At 31.5% G+C, this 15,639-nt stretch overlaps 1 protein-coding gene across 1 annotated transcript; it reads right to left on the reverse strand.

Moving 5' to 3' along the window:
* Positions 1 to 860: 860 nt before the first annotated feature.
* Positions 861 to 15,321, reverse strand: LOC111613582 (cholinesterase-like). Its single transcript, XM_023354934.1, has 3 exons — positions 15,282 to 15,321; positions 15,115 to 15,195; positions 861 to 1,921 (listed from the first exon to the last, which is right to left on the reverse strand). The coding sequence occupies exons 1-3, from the start codon at positions 15,319 to 15,321 to the stop codon at positions 861 to 863; spliced, it is 1,182 nt and encodes a 393-aa protein (XP_023210702.1).
* Positions 15,322 to 15,639: the final 318 nt, after the last annotated feature.

Here is a 15,639-nt window from a genome sequence, read left to right on the forward strand (position 1 = left end):
GCGACAGATGAAGTAGTGATTACCATCACAAGGAGAGTTTGGTCTTTCTGTACTCTATTCTCTGTGGTATGTACTGTACAATACTATTTTGTTTTGCATTTTTTAATCTGGAGTTTCGGATAATCGAGTTTCAACTATAAATAATTACTACGATATTACTGCTAAAATACATATTGACATTAATTGACAGTAGGACCCAAGTTTAAAGAACATTTTTTTCAAAACATTTTCTCAAAATAAGTTCCATAATTAGCGGTAATATACTATTCTCTTGGATTGTTTTTTATAATTGATTACATACGCTACAGATAAAAAAATATCTAAATGTAAAATATATAGATTTTTCTCGTAATATAATTAAGCTTTTTCGTTAATGATTATAACTTGAAAAAACACTAATTCTCTCTCAACAAATATTTTTTAAGACAAGAATTTATCACATGCTGACGTTTATGTTTTATTTTCACTTATTGCAACTAAGAGAAAACGTAACTTACCCCGTTTTAGCAGAAGTCTACTGCTGAATAATTTGGTAACTAAAATATTTCTCTTCTTCTGTAAACTCTTCAGGCAACATAAACGGCATACCAAACACGAAGTAATTCTCTTCGAAGTGGGAACACCTTCCCATTTTCGATATCCTGCTGTGAGACGGGAGTGATTAAAGTTATAATAATAGACGGTATTTTAGTATTCCCATAATTTTTCTGCCAACGCCACGATAGTACACACTAGTATTCCATCGGACAGTGCTTCAACAGTTCGATCAGTAATGCCAGAATAATTCCACTTCGATAGTTTACCAAAGTCTTTATCAACAACAGATTGAAGTAGAGTACCGTTTAAGAGGTAGAACTTGCTCAAAATATATTCTGCCTCCGATTTGTCAATTTCGGATAATTTTCTCTTTGAAATTCATGCTTATAATATAATAACGTTGGAGAACCTTCTGTTTCAAGGTGTCCAATCATTACTTCAGAGCCATGTATTGCACCACCGTCGATGCTGCTTACAGGATCTTCGAGAAGGAAATGGCCATCGACTTCTGGTGAATAAGAAAAAAACGCGTCATTATCTGCTTGAAATTTTCTTTCGGCAGCGGCAATTCTGTCAGTTTTTTGGCTTACTAAGCAGTCTATTAGATATTTTTTAGTTCTATATGTACTATTACAACCAGCATACATGGCAATCAGCTTTGTCGTTTTCTCGTTTATTTCGGGAGTTAATGTAAAATAACTATTATAATTTGAGCCACTTTGAAGAATAGCTCTATTGATTATTCTATTCGACAATGGTGATAACAAATGATTCAAAACTGAAATAGACCCAGAACTGTGTCCAAATAGAGTGATATCTTTTCTGTTTCCACCAAAACATTCTATATTATTATAGATCCACTGCGAGGCAACAACTTGATCTAACATTGCCATATTTCCAGGCATTCTGCTGTCATTTAAATTCATAAATCCAAATGAACCTAGACGATAATTAAGAGAGACAGCAATAACGTTGCCAATTGAAGTTAAAACATGCCCATAGTAGACAGGAATGTTCGATCCTCCTGTGTTATATGCTCCACCGTGAATCCATACCATAGTAGTGGACGGTCGTGATAATGGCTTTTTAGCAGGGACCCAAATATTTAAATATAAGCAGTCTTCACTCATGTAGCGACGATTGCGCTGAACCCAATCGAAATCAGGAAAAACAAGATCTTGCATGCAAATAGGTGTCATTACTGTAACGTTTAATAGTCCACTCCATTTTAAAATGGGTTGTGGCCCTCGAAACCGGATAACACTGATTGGAGGCTGTGCATAAGGAATTCCTAAATATGCATAAACATCGTTATAAAGAACTTTTATCTTCTTTCCTGTAACACTTCCAGCTAATGTATGGACGATTTCTTCTCCATGGATCACTAGAGGAATACAGACAAATGAGAAATAAAATAATGGCTTTCATGTCCTGAAAATTTTAAAAGTAAAATAACAGTTAAAATACTTTTTATAATTGAATATTATTATTGAATAAATACAAAGTAATTTTAAATATATATATTGATATAATATGCACTTATTTTAATGTGAAAATGCTATCTGCTATAAAGCTATGCCATTGACATTGTTTGATTATTTCTTTGGCTTTTTGTAATCTATAATTAAACAAGAACTTTATTTGCTGCGTAAGATATAAGTTCTATATCCTTATGTGTAAGCCACTGTTTGTTAAAACACACCCGAAAGGGCGTATCTGTTCCTCAGTAATTGATCAACAGTTTAAAAACTCTATGTCTTTCAGTAAACAACAAGCATTTGCTGTTGATAATAAAAGTAACCAATAAACTGTTTGTGTATTTGACTTAAAATCTGTTATTTTTAGTTTAAAATGTTCAGAAACCATTTGCAAGATGTTGTAAGTCTACTTTTACATTAAGGCAAGCCTTGGATATCGATCAGGGTTTGACAAACTATGGCAGGCGTGATGATTTTCAGTGACACTTTGACTGAATAAAATGTAGTAAAAATTATATTTTTATTATTAAGTATACGAGTACATTTAAATGGAAGCCATAATTTAGTTTAGGCTATAGTACATAAAAAACGAAACTCTTGCTTGTATATTTATATTACAGTGCGTCCGTTTACGCTCCATCCGTTATCTACATGTTGTGCATGGGCTTCACATGTAAGAACAAAATTCAATTAACAACTTAACTGCAAAATTATATATTTTTGAAGTCCATTATAATATAACATAATCAATTTTCATAATACTGTATATATAACAAAATTGGCATAATCATGTCGGCACCCGGTATAAAATAGGTTGGGCACAATTAATGATGTATATCAGGGGTCGATAANTTCATGCAACGTGACAGCAATACAAAATCGTACAAATGTAACTGATCTGTCTAGATTTTTAGATTCGAATGTGTGCTTTATGTTCCTTGCATTACAAGAACGTCTACTTTTTATTTACCGTAAGATTTTCAATATTGTACGGCTTATTAAACTTGGAAATCGTTCGATCTTCCAAAATACGTTTAGGAAAGATTTCAAATTCATTAATGTGAATCGCAAATAAACTCTCTAAATAGAATATAATGTTATCTTCAACGGGGAATGCCCTTTATCGACAGGTCTGCACTTTGCTCAGATCTTTGTGCTTACACTGGTTTACTTGAAATATGGAATCTATAACGTGCTACTCGACGAAAGAATTTCAGTTAAGGTTGAAGGGTTTTTAAAAAAAAATAGAGGACAATACTTCAGAAATAAAAATTTGGTTTATTAAATTCTATTCAAAGACATATGTCGCATTAAGTATACTAAAAACTAAAACGAATTTAAAACGGGCAATCATTTATTGGCATCAACACAATGTCGGGCCGAAATTATTAATCGTAATTTTAATTAATTTACTTTAAAATATATGATATACTCAAATTAGTAGTGGCATGCCCCTGTACCGTACATCATACTTTTCCTATAAGAAGAGTCGTGCCGGTCATCTGTCTGACCCTCTTGAAAGAAAAATATTTAAATTGAATTAATATGACTTGCGGTTTGCACCAAAAGTTCATATATAGTTCATCGAGGACAGAGGTCCTTACACATTCCACATCTGGTCCCGGATTTCATTTATCTAACTCCATTCCCGAGATTAAGGTACGAGAGGAAGACAGACAACCAAACAAATGTACAGAGAGACGACTGTGGAAATTTATAGATCAAAAATTTTTCAAATGACCGATAGAAAATAAATTCCAGTAAAAAACAGAAAAAAAAGCTTGACATGTACGAACATAAAATGAAAGAAGTGACTAAGAAGACCTCCTAATTGTCTTGCATTTTGTTTTAATTAAGTGTTATGTAAATTGTCTCTTTGTGATCGATAATTAATTCTAATTTTCGTAACATGTAGAAATAAATATATTTTGCGATATTAGTGTGCGTGACCACTTTCGATCAAGAACACAACATTAATTTTTACGGGTCAAAATATGTTGAGATTCGGACACCAAACAACGAAACCCCCACAATAATAAACGTAGAAACTTTAAAAACTACTTTATTGTCTTGGCCAAATGTAAAAATACATAAATTTTATTAATGCGATTAAAAATTATTACACATACTTTTGTTGTAAATAACTAAACACTTGCGGAATTTAAACCAATCAAAATAGAGAATTTTGTGTCGAATCTCTCTATAAATAATTGGAAAATCGCGAGTTTCGAATAAATCTACTGCTGACAAAAAGAATTGACGAAATAAATGAAGGTTTTGATACTGATCATCGCTTCTGTATTGCTGATTGGTAAGAAATATTCTACTATTTTTACTTGTATAAAATACCCATAATGTAGTATCATGAACAGGTTTCTCACTGTTTTAAAGTTTAGCAACTTTTATTTGTATTAAAATCACAGTGCTATTGTTTTCCGATACCTTTCCTCATTCAATTCAGCTGCACTATTTTATGTTGACAATTCCTTGTAAAACAATAAAGTATCTATAGTTGTAAACATTCTTCTATCTACTGTTGTATATAACAATGTATGAAGTTGTTAGTAAAGTAATTTTCTAATACAGGTGTGGAATGCAAACATGGATATCCTGTGGACAGTAAAGGTTGCAAACTCTCATGCGTAGCACATAATTATTGCGACGACGAATGCCTAAAGAGGAAAGCATCGGGTGGCTATTGCAAAGATATGTCGTGTTATTGCGAGCTACTTCCGAAAAACGCCAAGGTTTGGAATAGTGCCAAAAATAAATGTGGTGGAAAATAATGTAACTGTTCTTCCAAGCCACCGATATAAAACAATGTAAACAATCCTTACTGCTAAAAAATAAAAAAATAATGTTATTCGAAGCATATTTGTAATTTATTATTGTATTAATAGTTTCTCAATAGTAAAGTTATCTTTTAAAATTAAAATAAGCACCGGATTTATCTAACTTTGACCTAAAAAAAATGTTGTTTTAAACAAAAAAGAATATGGTAATTTTAAAAAATTTTAAGAGACGGACTAATTCATTTTGAGACATATTTAAAAAGATACACTATTTTTTGTCTTGATGCCGATCAGTATTACTGAACCTTGATTTTCGACGTGACAAAAACAATACAATGGTTATTATACAAACTTATAAAAATAACACTTACTTAGAAATATGTTTAGATGTTCATGTCAGTATGAACTATAATATTATTAGTAATTTATAAGCAGCATTTATTTGATAAACATCGTTATTTTTGTTTGGGATAATTTCACTCCCAATTTCATTTTTGAATTTCTCAATAAATTTAATAAAGTATCAAATACACTAACGAGATATCTATCGAAGAGAAAGTACAGAGAAATGATGAGCATTTTTTTATGCTTGCTGAAACATTGAATTAATAATGTTTCGAATAATAAAATATAACGATTTCTAACTACATTAGAAAACACAAAATATAATTTTACGAAATTGATTCCTCTGTATTAATTTTAGAGTAATAATACGCAATCGGGGTAGTGTTTAGGGTCCATAATTTTTCACATTTCTAAGTCAATAAAAAAGATAAATTAATCTTAGTGGCTATATTTACGTTTGTACAGGAAAGAATGTAAGTTTGCACGTTCTAATTCGAACTCTCTAGTATCAATTTTAATTACTCTGCAATCCATTTCTGTTAGTGATATTTGGAGGTATGTCATTTACTATGCAAATAATTTTTTTAGTTTTGACTCAAGTAAATATTAATTTATTAGTTACAGCAAATTACGAAATTTTTACATTTTAAAAATAGTTTCGAACGTAACATTTGATAGATAGTTAATAAGATGCTGAATGTGTTATTATTTAAAAAAAACAAGTACTTTTACGCAGTTACATGTTCTTTAAAAGATGGACGATAGACGTATCGCCAAAGTCGACATTCATCTTTTGCTCTCTCTCTGTAAAGATGGTTATTCCCGGGTGCTAGATTCATTGTCCTTCGAAAAATAGGATCAAATGGAAGCCAGGCTTCANGACATTGTTTGATTATTTCTTTGGCTTTTTGTAATCTATAATTAAACAAGAACTTTATTTGCTGCGTAAGATATAAGTTCTATATCCTTATGTGTAAGCCACTGTTTGTTAAAACACACCCGAAAGGGCGTATCTGTTCCTCAGTAATTGATCAACAGTTTAAAAACTCTATGTCTTTCAGTAAACAACAAGCATTTGCTGTTGATAATAAAAGTAACCAATAAACTGTTTGTGTATTTGACTTAAAATCTGTTATTTTTAGTTTAAAATGTTCAGAAACCATTTGCAAGATGTTGTAAGTCTACTTTTACATTAAGGCAAGCCTTGGATATCGATCAGGGTTTGACAAACTATGGCAGGCGTGATGATTTTCAGTGACACTTTGACTGAATAAAATGTAGTAAAAATTATATTTTTATTATTAAGTATACGAGTACATTTAAATGGAAGCCATAATTTAGTTTAGGCTATAGTACATAAAAAACGAAACTCTTGCTTGTATATTTATATTACAGTGCGTCCGTTTACGCTCCATCCGTTATCTACATGTTGTGCATGGGCTTCACATGTAAGAACAAAATTCAATTAACAACTTAACTGCAAAATTATATATTTTTGAAGTCCATTATAATATAACATAATCAATTTTCATAATACTGTATATATAACAAAATTGGCATAATCATGTCGGCACCCGGTATAAAATAGGTTGGGCACAATTAATGATGTATATCAGGGGTCGATAACCTGAAAGGATTCCGATAGCTTATTTTAAANAAAGTCGACATTCATCTTTTGCTCTCTCTCTGTAAAGATGGTTATTCCCGGGTGCTAGATTCATTGTCCTTCGAAAAATAGGATCAAATGGAAGCCAGGCTTCATCGATGCCCTCATAAAAAGGTTTTGTGTAAACAAAAAAATACAGTAACTAGTTTTGTGTAATTAATAAATTGATAAAATAATATAGTATCAACTCTAGTCTAAATTTAATCGGATCAGCATTTTAAGATCTGCTATAAGTAAGTAATAATATCATATTACATACTGTATAATGATTAGTTGTTTATGCAAAAGAAGTGCTATCGTTTACATAGATTTACTTACTGCATAAACAGAAACGGTGGAAAGGATGACTCGCATTTTATGCATAATATAATCAGTTGTTTCATTTTTCTTTTAATCATCTTTATTTTCTCGTCTAATCTTCGTCATAACAATAATATATATCATTACTCACAAAACCAATAGCGAACATACTAGACAACTTTACACGTGACATATTGGAGTGCCGGAAGTACGTGACCAATCCAAGGCACCGGGTGTGTAATCCAAGGCAAGGTGTGTTTGCTTCATGATGCCTCAATTACAGTGACAACTCGTTATGAGAACTTGATAGTTTCAAGGATTTTTCGGACAATCAATGATTCGGATAATCCAGAAACTGGTTTGTTTTCGTGTTTTGGTACATTATTGTGCATTTAAAGTTCCGTAAACAATATATAACATAATGCAATAACTGTATTCCAACGTATATTAATTTATTCAAAACTAGCTGTTACCCGCGACTTCGTCCGCAGACATTTAGCAAGCAAACCCCATTTACATTCAATATTTCAATAACCATAGTAATTGTTAGGTCTATATAACACCTACCGTTGAAGAGAATTGCCGAGAATCAAATGAACTATTTTCAATTTGATCAATTTTCTGGAGCATTTACAATCGTTCTATAATCGAACCAATATGCAATAACAAATTCGAATTTAAAACGGTTCGAACATTTTTAAAATTGAAATAGATAAAAATATTTATAACAATGTCTGAAATGTTATGAATTTAATACACCTAAGTACTCAGTGAAGACTAAATGTAGTTGAAAACAAAAAATCGCATCTAAAATATTAGAGTAGAAGTCGTTCTTCTGGTTAAGCCTTAATGCTTTCCCTCACCTCCCCGCGGGAGAATTTCTAAAAATCCCTTCTTAGTGTGCATTGCCATGACTTACCCTACTAAAATGCACATAAAAACAAAAAATCGCATCTAAAATAGTAGAGTAGAAGCCGTTCTTCCGGTTAAGACTTAATGCTCTCCGCAGGAGAATTTCGATAAATCCCTTTTTAGTGTGCATTTCCATGGCATACCCTACTGAAACGCAGATAAAAACAAAAAATCGCATCTAAAATAGTACAGTAGAAGCCGTTCTTTCGGTTAAGCCTTAAAAAAAATTATCGTACAACAGGAAGTTTAAAGAAACCATAAAAATCATGAAAAGTAAAAACAGTATAAATAAAAACTTTAGTCTTAAAATAAACGAAAACTGGATTAATATATTATAAATAATATTTTTATAATAATATTTTCTTCCTTTTTTTCTATCGAACGTCATACATGGCAACATTAAGATACCAGCGCATAAGAAAAACTAAAAAGGGGGTGGAAGGTAAAAAGGGGGAGGAAACAGCTAATAATTTTTTACAGTTGTGTTGTATCGAAATATGCCTATAAGAGAAGATTTTAGAATATTTTAACCTTTTAATTTATAATATATACCAGTTTTACAAAGATTAAAGCAGATTTTACATNGGTAGAACTTGCTCAAAATATGTTCTGCCTCCGATTTTGTCAATTTCGGATAATTTTCTCTTTGAAATTCAGGCTTATAATATAATAAGATTAGAGAACCTTCCGTTTCAAGGTGTCCAATCATTACTTCAGTGCCATGTATTGCACCACCGTCGATGCTGCTTACAGGATCTTCGAGAAGGAAATGGCCATCGACTTCTGGTGAATAAGAGAAAAACGCGTCATTATCTGCTTGAAATTTTCTTTCGGCAGCGGCAATTCTGTCAGCTTTTCGGCTTACTAGGCAGTCTATTAGATATTTTTTAGTTCCATATGTACTATTACAACCAGCATACATGGCAATCAGTTTTGTTGTTTTCTCGTTCATTTTGGGAGTTAATGTAAAATAACTATTATAATTTGAGCCACTTTGAAGAATAGCTCTATTGATTATTCTATTCGACAATGGTGATAACAAATGATTCAAAACTGAAATAGACCCAGAACTGTGTCCAAATAGAGTGATATCTTTTCTGTTTCCACCAAAACATTCTATATTATTATAGATCCACTGCAAGGCAACAACTTGATCTAACATTGCCATATTTCCAGGCATTCTGCTGTCATTTAAATTCATAAATCCAAATGAACCTAGACGATAATTAAGAGAGACAGCAATAACGTTGCCAATTGAAGCTAAAACATGCCCATAGTAGACAGGAATGTTCGATCCTCCTGTGTTATATGCTCCACCGTGAATCCATACCATAGTAGTGAACGGTCGTGATAATGGCTTTTTAGCAGGGACCCAAATATTTAAATATAAGCAGTCTTCACTCATGTAGCGACGATTGCGCGGAACCCAATCGAAATCAGGAAAAACAAGATCTTGCATGCAATTAGGTGCCATTACTGTGGCGTTAAATAGTCCACTCCATTTCAAAATGGGTTGTGGCGCTCGAAACCGGAGATCACCGATTGGAGGCTGTGCATAAGGAATTCCTAAATATGCATAAACATCGTTATAAAGAACTTTTATCTTCTTTCCTGTGATACTTCCAGTTAATGTATGGACGATTCCTTCTCCATGGATCACATGAGAGGAATACAGACAAATGAGAAATAAAATAATGGTTTTCATGTCCTGAAAATTTTAAAAGTAAAATAATAGTTAAAATTCTTTTTATAATTGAATGTTATTATTGAGTAAATACAAAAGTAATTTTAAATATATATATTAATATATTATGCGCTTATTTTAATGTGAAAATGCTATCTGCTATAATGCTATGCCATCGACATTGTTTGATTATTTCTTTGGCTTTTTCTAATCTATTATTAAACGAGAACTTTATTTGCTGCGTATGACATAAGTTTTATATCGTTATGTGTAAGCAACTGTTTGTTAAAACACACCCGAAAGGGCGTATCAGTTTTTCAGTAATTGATCAACAGTTTAAAAACTTTATGTCTTTTAGTAAACAGCCGGTGTTTGCTGTTGATAATAAAAGCAACCAATAAACTGTTTGTGTATTTGACTTAAAATTTAGTTTAAAATGTTCACAAACCATAATATGTTGTAAGTCTACGTTTACATTAAGGCAAGCCTTCAATATAGATCAGGGTTCGACAAACTATGTCACGTGGGATGATTTTCAGTGACACTTTGACTGAATAAAATGTAGTAAAAATTTATATTTTTATTATTAAGTATACGAGTACATTTAAATGGAAGCCATAGTTTAGTTTAGGCCATAGTACATAAAAAACGAATCTCTTGCTTGTATATTTATATTACAGTCCGTCCGTTTATTCTCCATCCGTTATCTACGTGTTGTGCATGTGCTTCACATGTAAGAACATAATTCAATTAACAACTTAACTGCAAAATTATATATTTTTGAAGTCCATTATAATTATAACGTAATCAATTTTGATAATACTGTATATATAACAAAATTGGTATAATCATGTCGGCACCCGGTATAAAATAGGTTCGGCACAATTAATGATCTATATCACGGGTCGATAACCTGAAAGGTTTCCGACCCCTGATATAGATCATTAATCGACTCTACATATAATTAATGTAAACATTGCAGTAGATGTATCATTTGTTTTTATGCAGTTAAGCTGTGCATACCATATGCCAGTGTTCCGCGACGTTTTTTTACATGCGGTACACCCATGACTCGACATATCTCAATACGGCACACCAAAATGTTATTCCCCTCAAAAACGTATAACATGATGCTATTAATAGAATTACGTAATGTTACTATCCTATTATTATTATTATTATTATACAGTAGTTAGTGGGTTCTACTTGGTTAATACCGGTGGCTGTGTACTATGTCAGACCAGAGTCAATGTATAGCAACCAAAAACTAAAATTAAATAAGTGTGTCAGTTTCTGTATTCAGGAATTTCCTAACATTATGGCATGTACTCAATATAGTGGCCTTCTCTACTGTGATGTATGTATTTCTATTCAATTGTAATGTTCCCAGGCGTTTGTGTGGTGTGTGTAATATCACACCTGTACAGGAGAAAATGACCGGTACAATAAGCACCCTTTCCATCCTCCACAGATGCCTTATTTCCTGGGTGAGTTCTGTGTACTTGCTAATTTTTTTAGTGAATGTGTTTTTTATATTGTGAATGTTTGAAATGGACATGTCTATAATGTATGTGATTTTATTGTGTTTGTCAATGAGTGTGATGTCTGGTCTGTTGTGGTAAATTATTGTCATTATTATTAAACAGACAACATCAACACCTGTGAGCAAATTTATTTTGCATTTAATTTCTTAAAATAGGCTACATAAAAATGCGTGGCTTATAAGAATAAAGAAACATCAGTGCTGCGGCACTTATGAAATAACAATTGAAAAATTAGCATAAGAAGCACGGCAATTGTGATAAAAATATATAAATAAACTTAAAATTAATAGAATATGTAAAAGTTCTCGTCACACCTATCACCTAGTGAGGACGTACCAGTGTGCCGCAGCCCACCGGTTGCTGANTTTGATGAATATTAATTTTTTCAAATTTTTCAAAAAATATTTAATAGTAAAAAATTTTGACTAAAAATCGCGTCGGGTCTGTCAGACCCATGCGACTAACAGAAGGTTAATCAAAAACGTATAATATGATGCTATTAATAGAATTAAGTAATGCTACTAACCTATTATTATTATTATTATTATACAGTAGTTAGTGGGTTATACTTGGTTAATACCGGTGGCTGTGTACTATGCCAACCAGAGTCAAGGCATAGCAACCTAAAACTAAAATTAAATAAGTGTGTCAGTCTTTGTATCCAGGAATTTCCTAACATTATGGCATTTACTCAATATAATGGCCTTCTGTAGTGTGATGTATGTATTTCTATTCAATTGTAATGTTCCTAGGCGTTTGTGTAGTGTGTATGGTATCACACCTGTACAGTAGAGAAAGACCGGTACAATAAGCACCATTTCCATCTCCACAGATGCCTTATTTCCTGTGTGAGTTCTGTGTACTTGCTAAATTTTTAGTTTAGTGAATGTGTTTTTTACGAGTATATTGTGAATGTTTGAAATGGACATGTCTATAAGGTATGTGATTTTATTGTGTTTGTCAATGAGTGTGATGTCTAGTCTGTTATGGTAAATTATTATCATTATTATTAAACAGACAACATCAACACCTGTGAGCAAATTTATTTTACATTTAATTTCTTAAAATACATAAAAATGCGTGGCTTATAAGAATAAACAAACATCAGTGCTGCGGCACTTATGAAATAACAATTAAAATATAAGCATAAGAAGCACGGCAATTGTGATAAAAATATATAAATAGACTTAAAATTAATAGAATACAGTATGTAAAAGTTCTCGTCATACCTATCACCTAGTGAGGACGTACCAGTGTGCCGCAGCCCACCGGTTGCTGAACACTGCGTTATGCTACCTAAAACTGTCTAGGATTCTTTAGTTTTCAAAACGTTAGCACAAAAATCACTTTTTATATATTTTCTTAATTATCTGTTCTAATTATTTTCGTTATATTTGTGACAAATATACAGTATTTATGTTATGTGCTGTAGCAATCAATATGTAGGTATTAATATATATAATTAATAACACGACACTCTTCAAGTCAAGATTGTTTAACACGGCCTTTTATTGTCATTGTCAGTTAAAGCATAATTTCCAGTACTTGTATCCTTATTTAATTAACCTGCCTAGTATTATCAGTCTGCGATTATCATTAGTAATCGTAAATCCTGAATTACAAAGATAAGCTTGGTTTATTACATAACATTATGATATTATTTAATAAAGCTAAATATATTTATCAGGATATTAAAAAAAAAGGCATTTGACATTCATACGATGCATAGTATACATATTTTTGTGTGAAAACACTATAGTAAAAGCAGATTAAAAAATCGACATGTTCAGTGATACACAATTTTGCATGTTAGTATAACAACTGATTTATCGAATTCTTAGTGTATCTATCATGTGTTGTCCAACAGGATAAATTTTCGCTGTGAGATGGGATGTTTCACAGCGAAAATTTGTGACACTTTCAAACTTAGGCTTACTTAAAAATAAGTCGGAAATGGTGTACACTACTTCTAGCTTAATTTTATTTGCTATTCAGCAGCCATTTTAGTTTCTGTTAACTAATGTTTTATCAGCTGTAAGCTTTAGGAATCTCAACGGGAAGTATGTGATCTCTTAAAGTTTGAAGAATTTGATAACTTTACCGCTAAACAAGTTTTTTATTTTTAAGAGATAATTAACAGTTAATTACTATTCTACATCTATCACAATATTATTTAGATAAGTGTAATGAACTTCGTCATCTTACGGTTCCTGTTACGGTTTATTATTGATCGTAATATATAATTAATTAATTGACAATTTTATAACGAGTTTAATAGAAGAATCAACTATGTTTCACTACAGATACTCTATTTAATTATAATTTAAATATATAAGAACATGTTGCAATAATGGATATTCATTATTAAAGATTACATAATTTACATAATCAGTCGACCCCCCTATAACACTGTCGATAATTCAGTTTTATATGAATTCCATGTTGTACGAGTCACTTAGATTTTACAAATACGTAAGCCGTTCACGGCCCGGCACACGTATTTGTAAAATCTAAGTGACTCGTACAACATGGAATTCATATAAAACTGAATTATCAACAGTGTTATAGAGGGGGGGTCGACTGGTATTCGATATTGCAATGTATAATTGATGAATCACTTTTAAATGTATTATGCTTAGTTAATTAGAATTATAACAGAGATATGCCGGTTAAATATAATTAATATATTTATTTATAATTTATTTTTACTGTAAACACAAATTTCTGTATAAAACAAGAAATCGTCGTATATTCAAAACAATTAAATTAATTATAACATTAAATTCTGAGTGTAAAACTTACCTACAAAGTGTATACTCTTATTTTCTTTGTGGTGATAATTCGTTTCAGTGTCCATAAACTTTACTGTAATATATATATTTCTATGTGTAATAAAAGATAAAACGAAATGTTTATTTTCCTGTAACATGTTATGTTTTTATGAATTACATAACATGCATAAATATTTCTAATAATAAAACATTATCTGTACATATTTAGGCTTATCTGATTAGTAACAGAAAAAATTCGTTTTTTGAACGCTGTTGAAGCATCTCTAAGACACCTACTAAGTCAAGGAACGTACTGTACAGTACATCTATTAATAAATGACCTACTTTCAAAATTAATGATTGAGTAATTTTTATGTTTTACTTTTCCAATACATTACACTACATTTAAATTTATATAAATACAGTAGAGCGTCGATTATCCGAACCGAATGGGGACTGGGGTTGTTCGGAAGATCGATGTTTCGAATAACCGATTGTGTACGAAAAAAATATATTATTTTATCCCATCTTGACATTTTTCTCCGTTGCGCGTCTCTTCGCGTTGAATTTTCGTCGATGTTAAGCCTAACGAAGACTATTGTATCGTTAAAAATTATTTTTTTGTTTTGTACGAACAAAATAAATATATTGAAAAATATAAAAACAGTAAAAAATTATACTTCAGAAGTTTATTTAGTATCAAAAACGTAAAATATTTGAGTAACCCAAGACATAGCCAAAGACTGCAGCGCCACAGCACTGGCGAAAATTTAAATTTGCCGTTTTTCGGATGATCGGATGATGACTTTCGGATAATCGACGCTCTACTGTACAGTAGACCCCCGTATAACGCTTAGATACGTTCCACGCTAATCGAATTTTACGTTGTAGGAATGATTAAATACATGAACCAATCGCAGCCCGATAGGTGGGAACTTTACGGACTAAGGCTGTTCGAAAGGTTTTCTTCTATAAAATTAACCGATTCTACACTAATTCCACTCAACATTTCCAAAACACGTATAATTTTTTGGGAGTAATCCGTATAAACTACGCTATAAACAAAAAATTATAGGATTACTTACCGAGTGTGTACCGTTCGACTACGCCGTTGCTTAAAGCTGGTTTTCGTTGCGGAATAGCACATGAAACGGCGGCCGCGATTTCTAATAACGAATTTTTCGCAGAGAAATAACTTGACCTTTGGAGACATCATTAATATAAATAATTTTTANACCTACAAAGTGTATACTCTTATTTTCTTTGTGGTGATAATTCGTTTCAGTGTCCATAAACTTTACTGTAATATATATATTTCTATGTGTAATAAAAGATAAAACGAAATGTTTATTTTCCTGTAACATGTTATGTTTTTATGAATTACAGAACATGTATAAATATTTCAAATACTAAAACATTATCTGTATATATTTAGGCTCATCTGATTAGTAACAGAAAAAATTCGTGACAATCACAACATAATGACTGAGCTAAATTAATATAATAAGAAACTAGAAACCAAGAATGAGATTTATGAACACTGTTGAATCATCTCTAAGACACCTACCAGGTCAAAGAACGTACTATACAGTACATCTATTAATTAATGA

The sequence above is a fragment of the Centruroides sculpturatus genome, unplaced genomic scaffold (assembly GCF_000671375.1).
Source record: "Centruroides sculpturatus isolate CEXI.00-Female unplaced genomic scaffold, Cexi_2.0 scaffold1869, whole genome shotgun sequence".
In the NCBI taxonomy this organism is placed as follows: domain Eukaryota; kingdom Metazoa; phylum Arthropoda; class Arachnida; order Scorpiones; family Buthidae; genus Centruroides; species Centruroides sculpturatus.

Coding starts and splice junctions, on each gene's coding strand:
- LOC111613582 (XM_023354934.1), bottom strand. CDS start 15,321: ATGGACACTGAAACGAATTATCACCACAAAGAAAATAAGA. Junction 15,196..15,281: donor TCACCACAAAGAAAATAAGA/GTATACACTTTG, acceptor ATTCGTTATTAG/AAATCGCGGCCGCCGTTTCA. Junction 1,922..15,114: donor AGTCGAACGGTACACACTCG/GTAAGTAATCCT, acceptor GTATTCCTCTAG/TGATCCATGGAGAAGAAATC.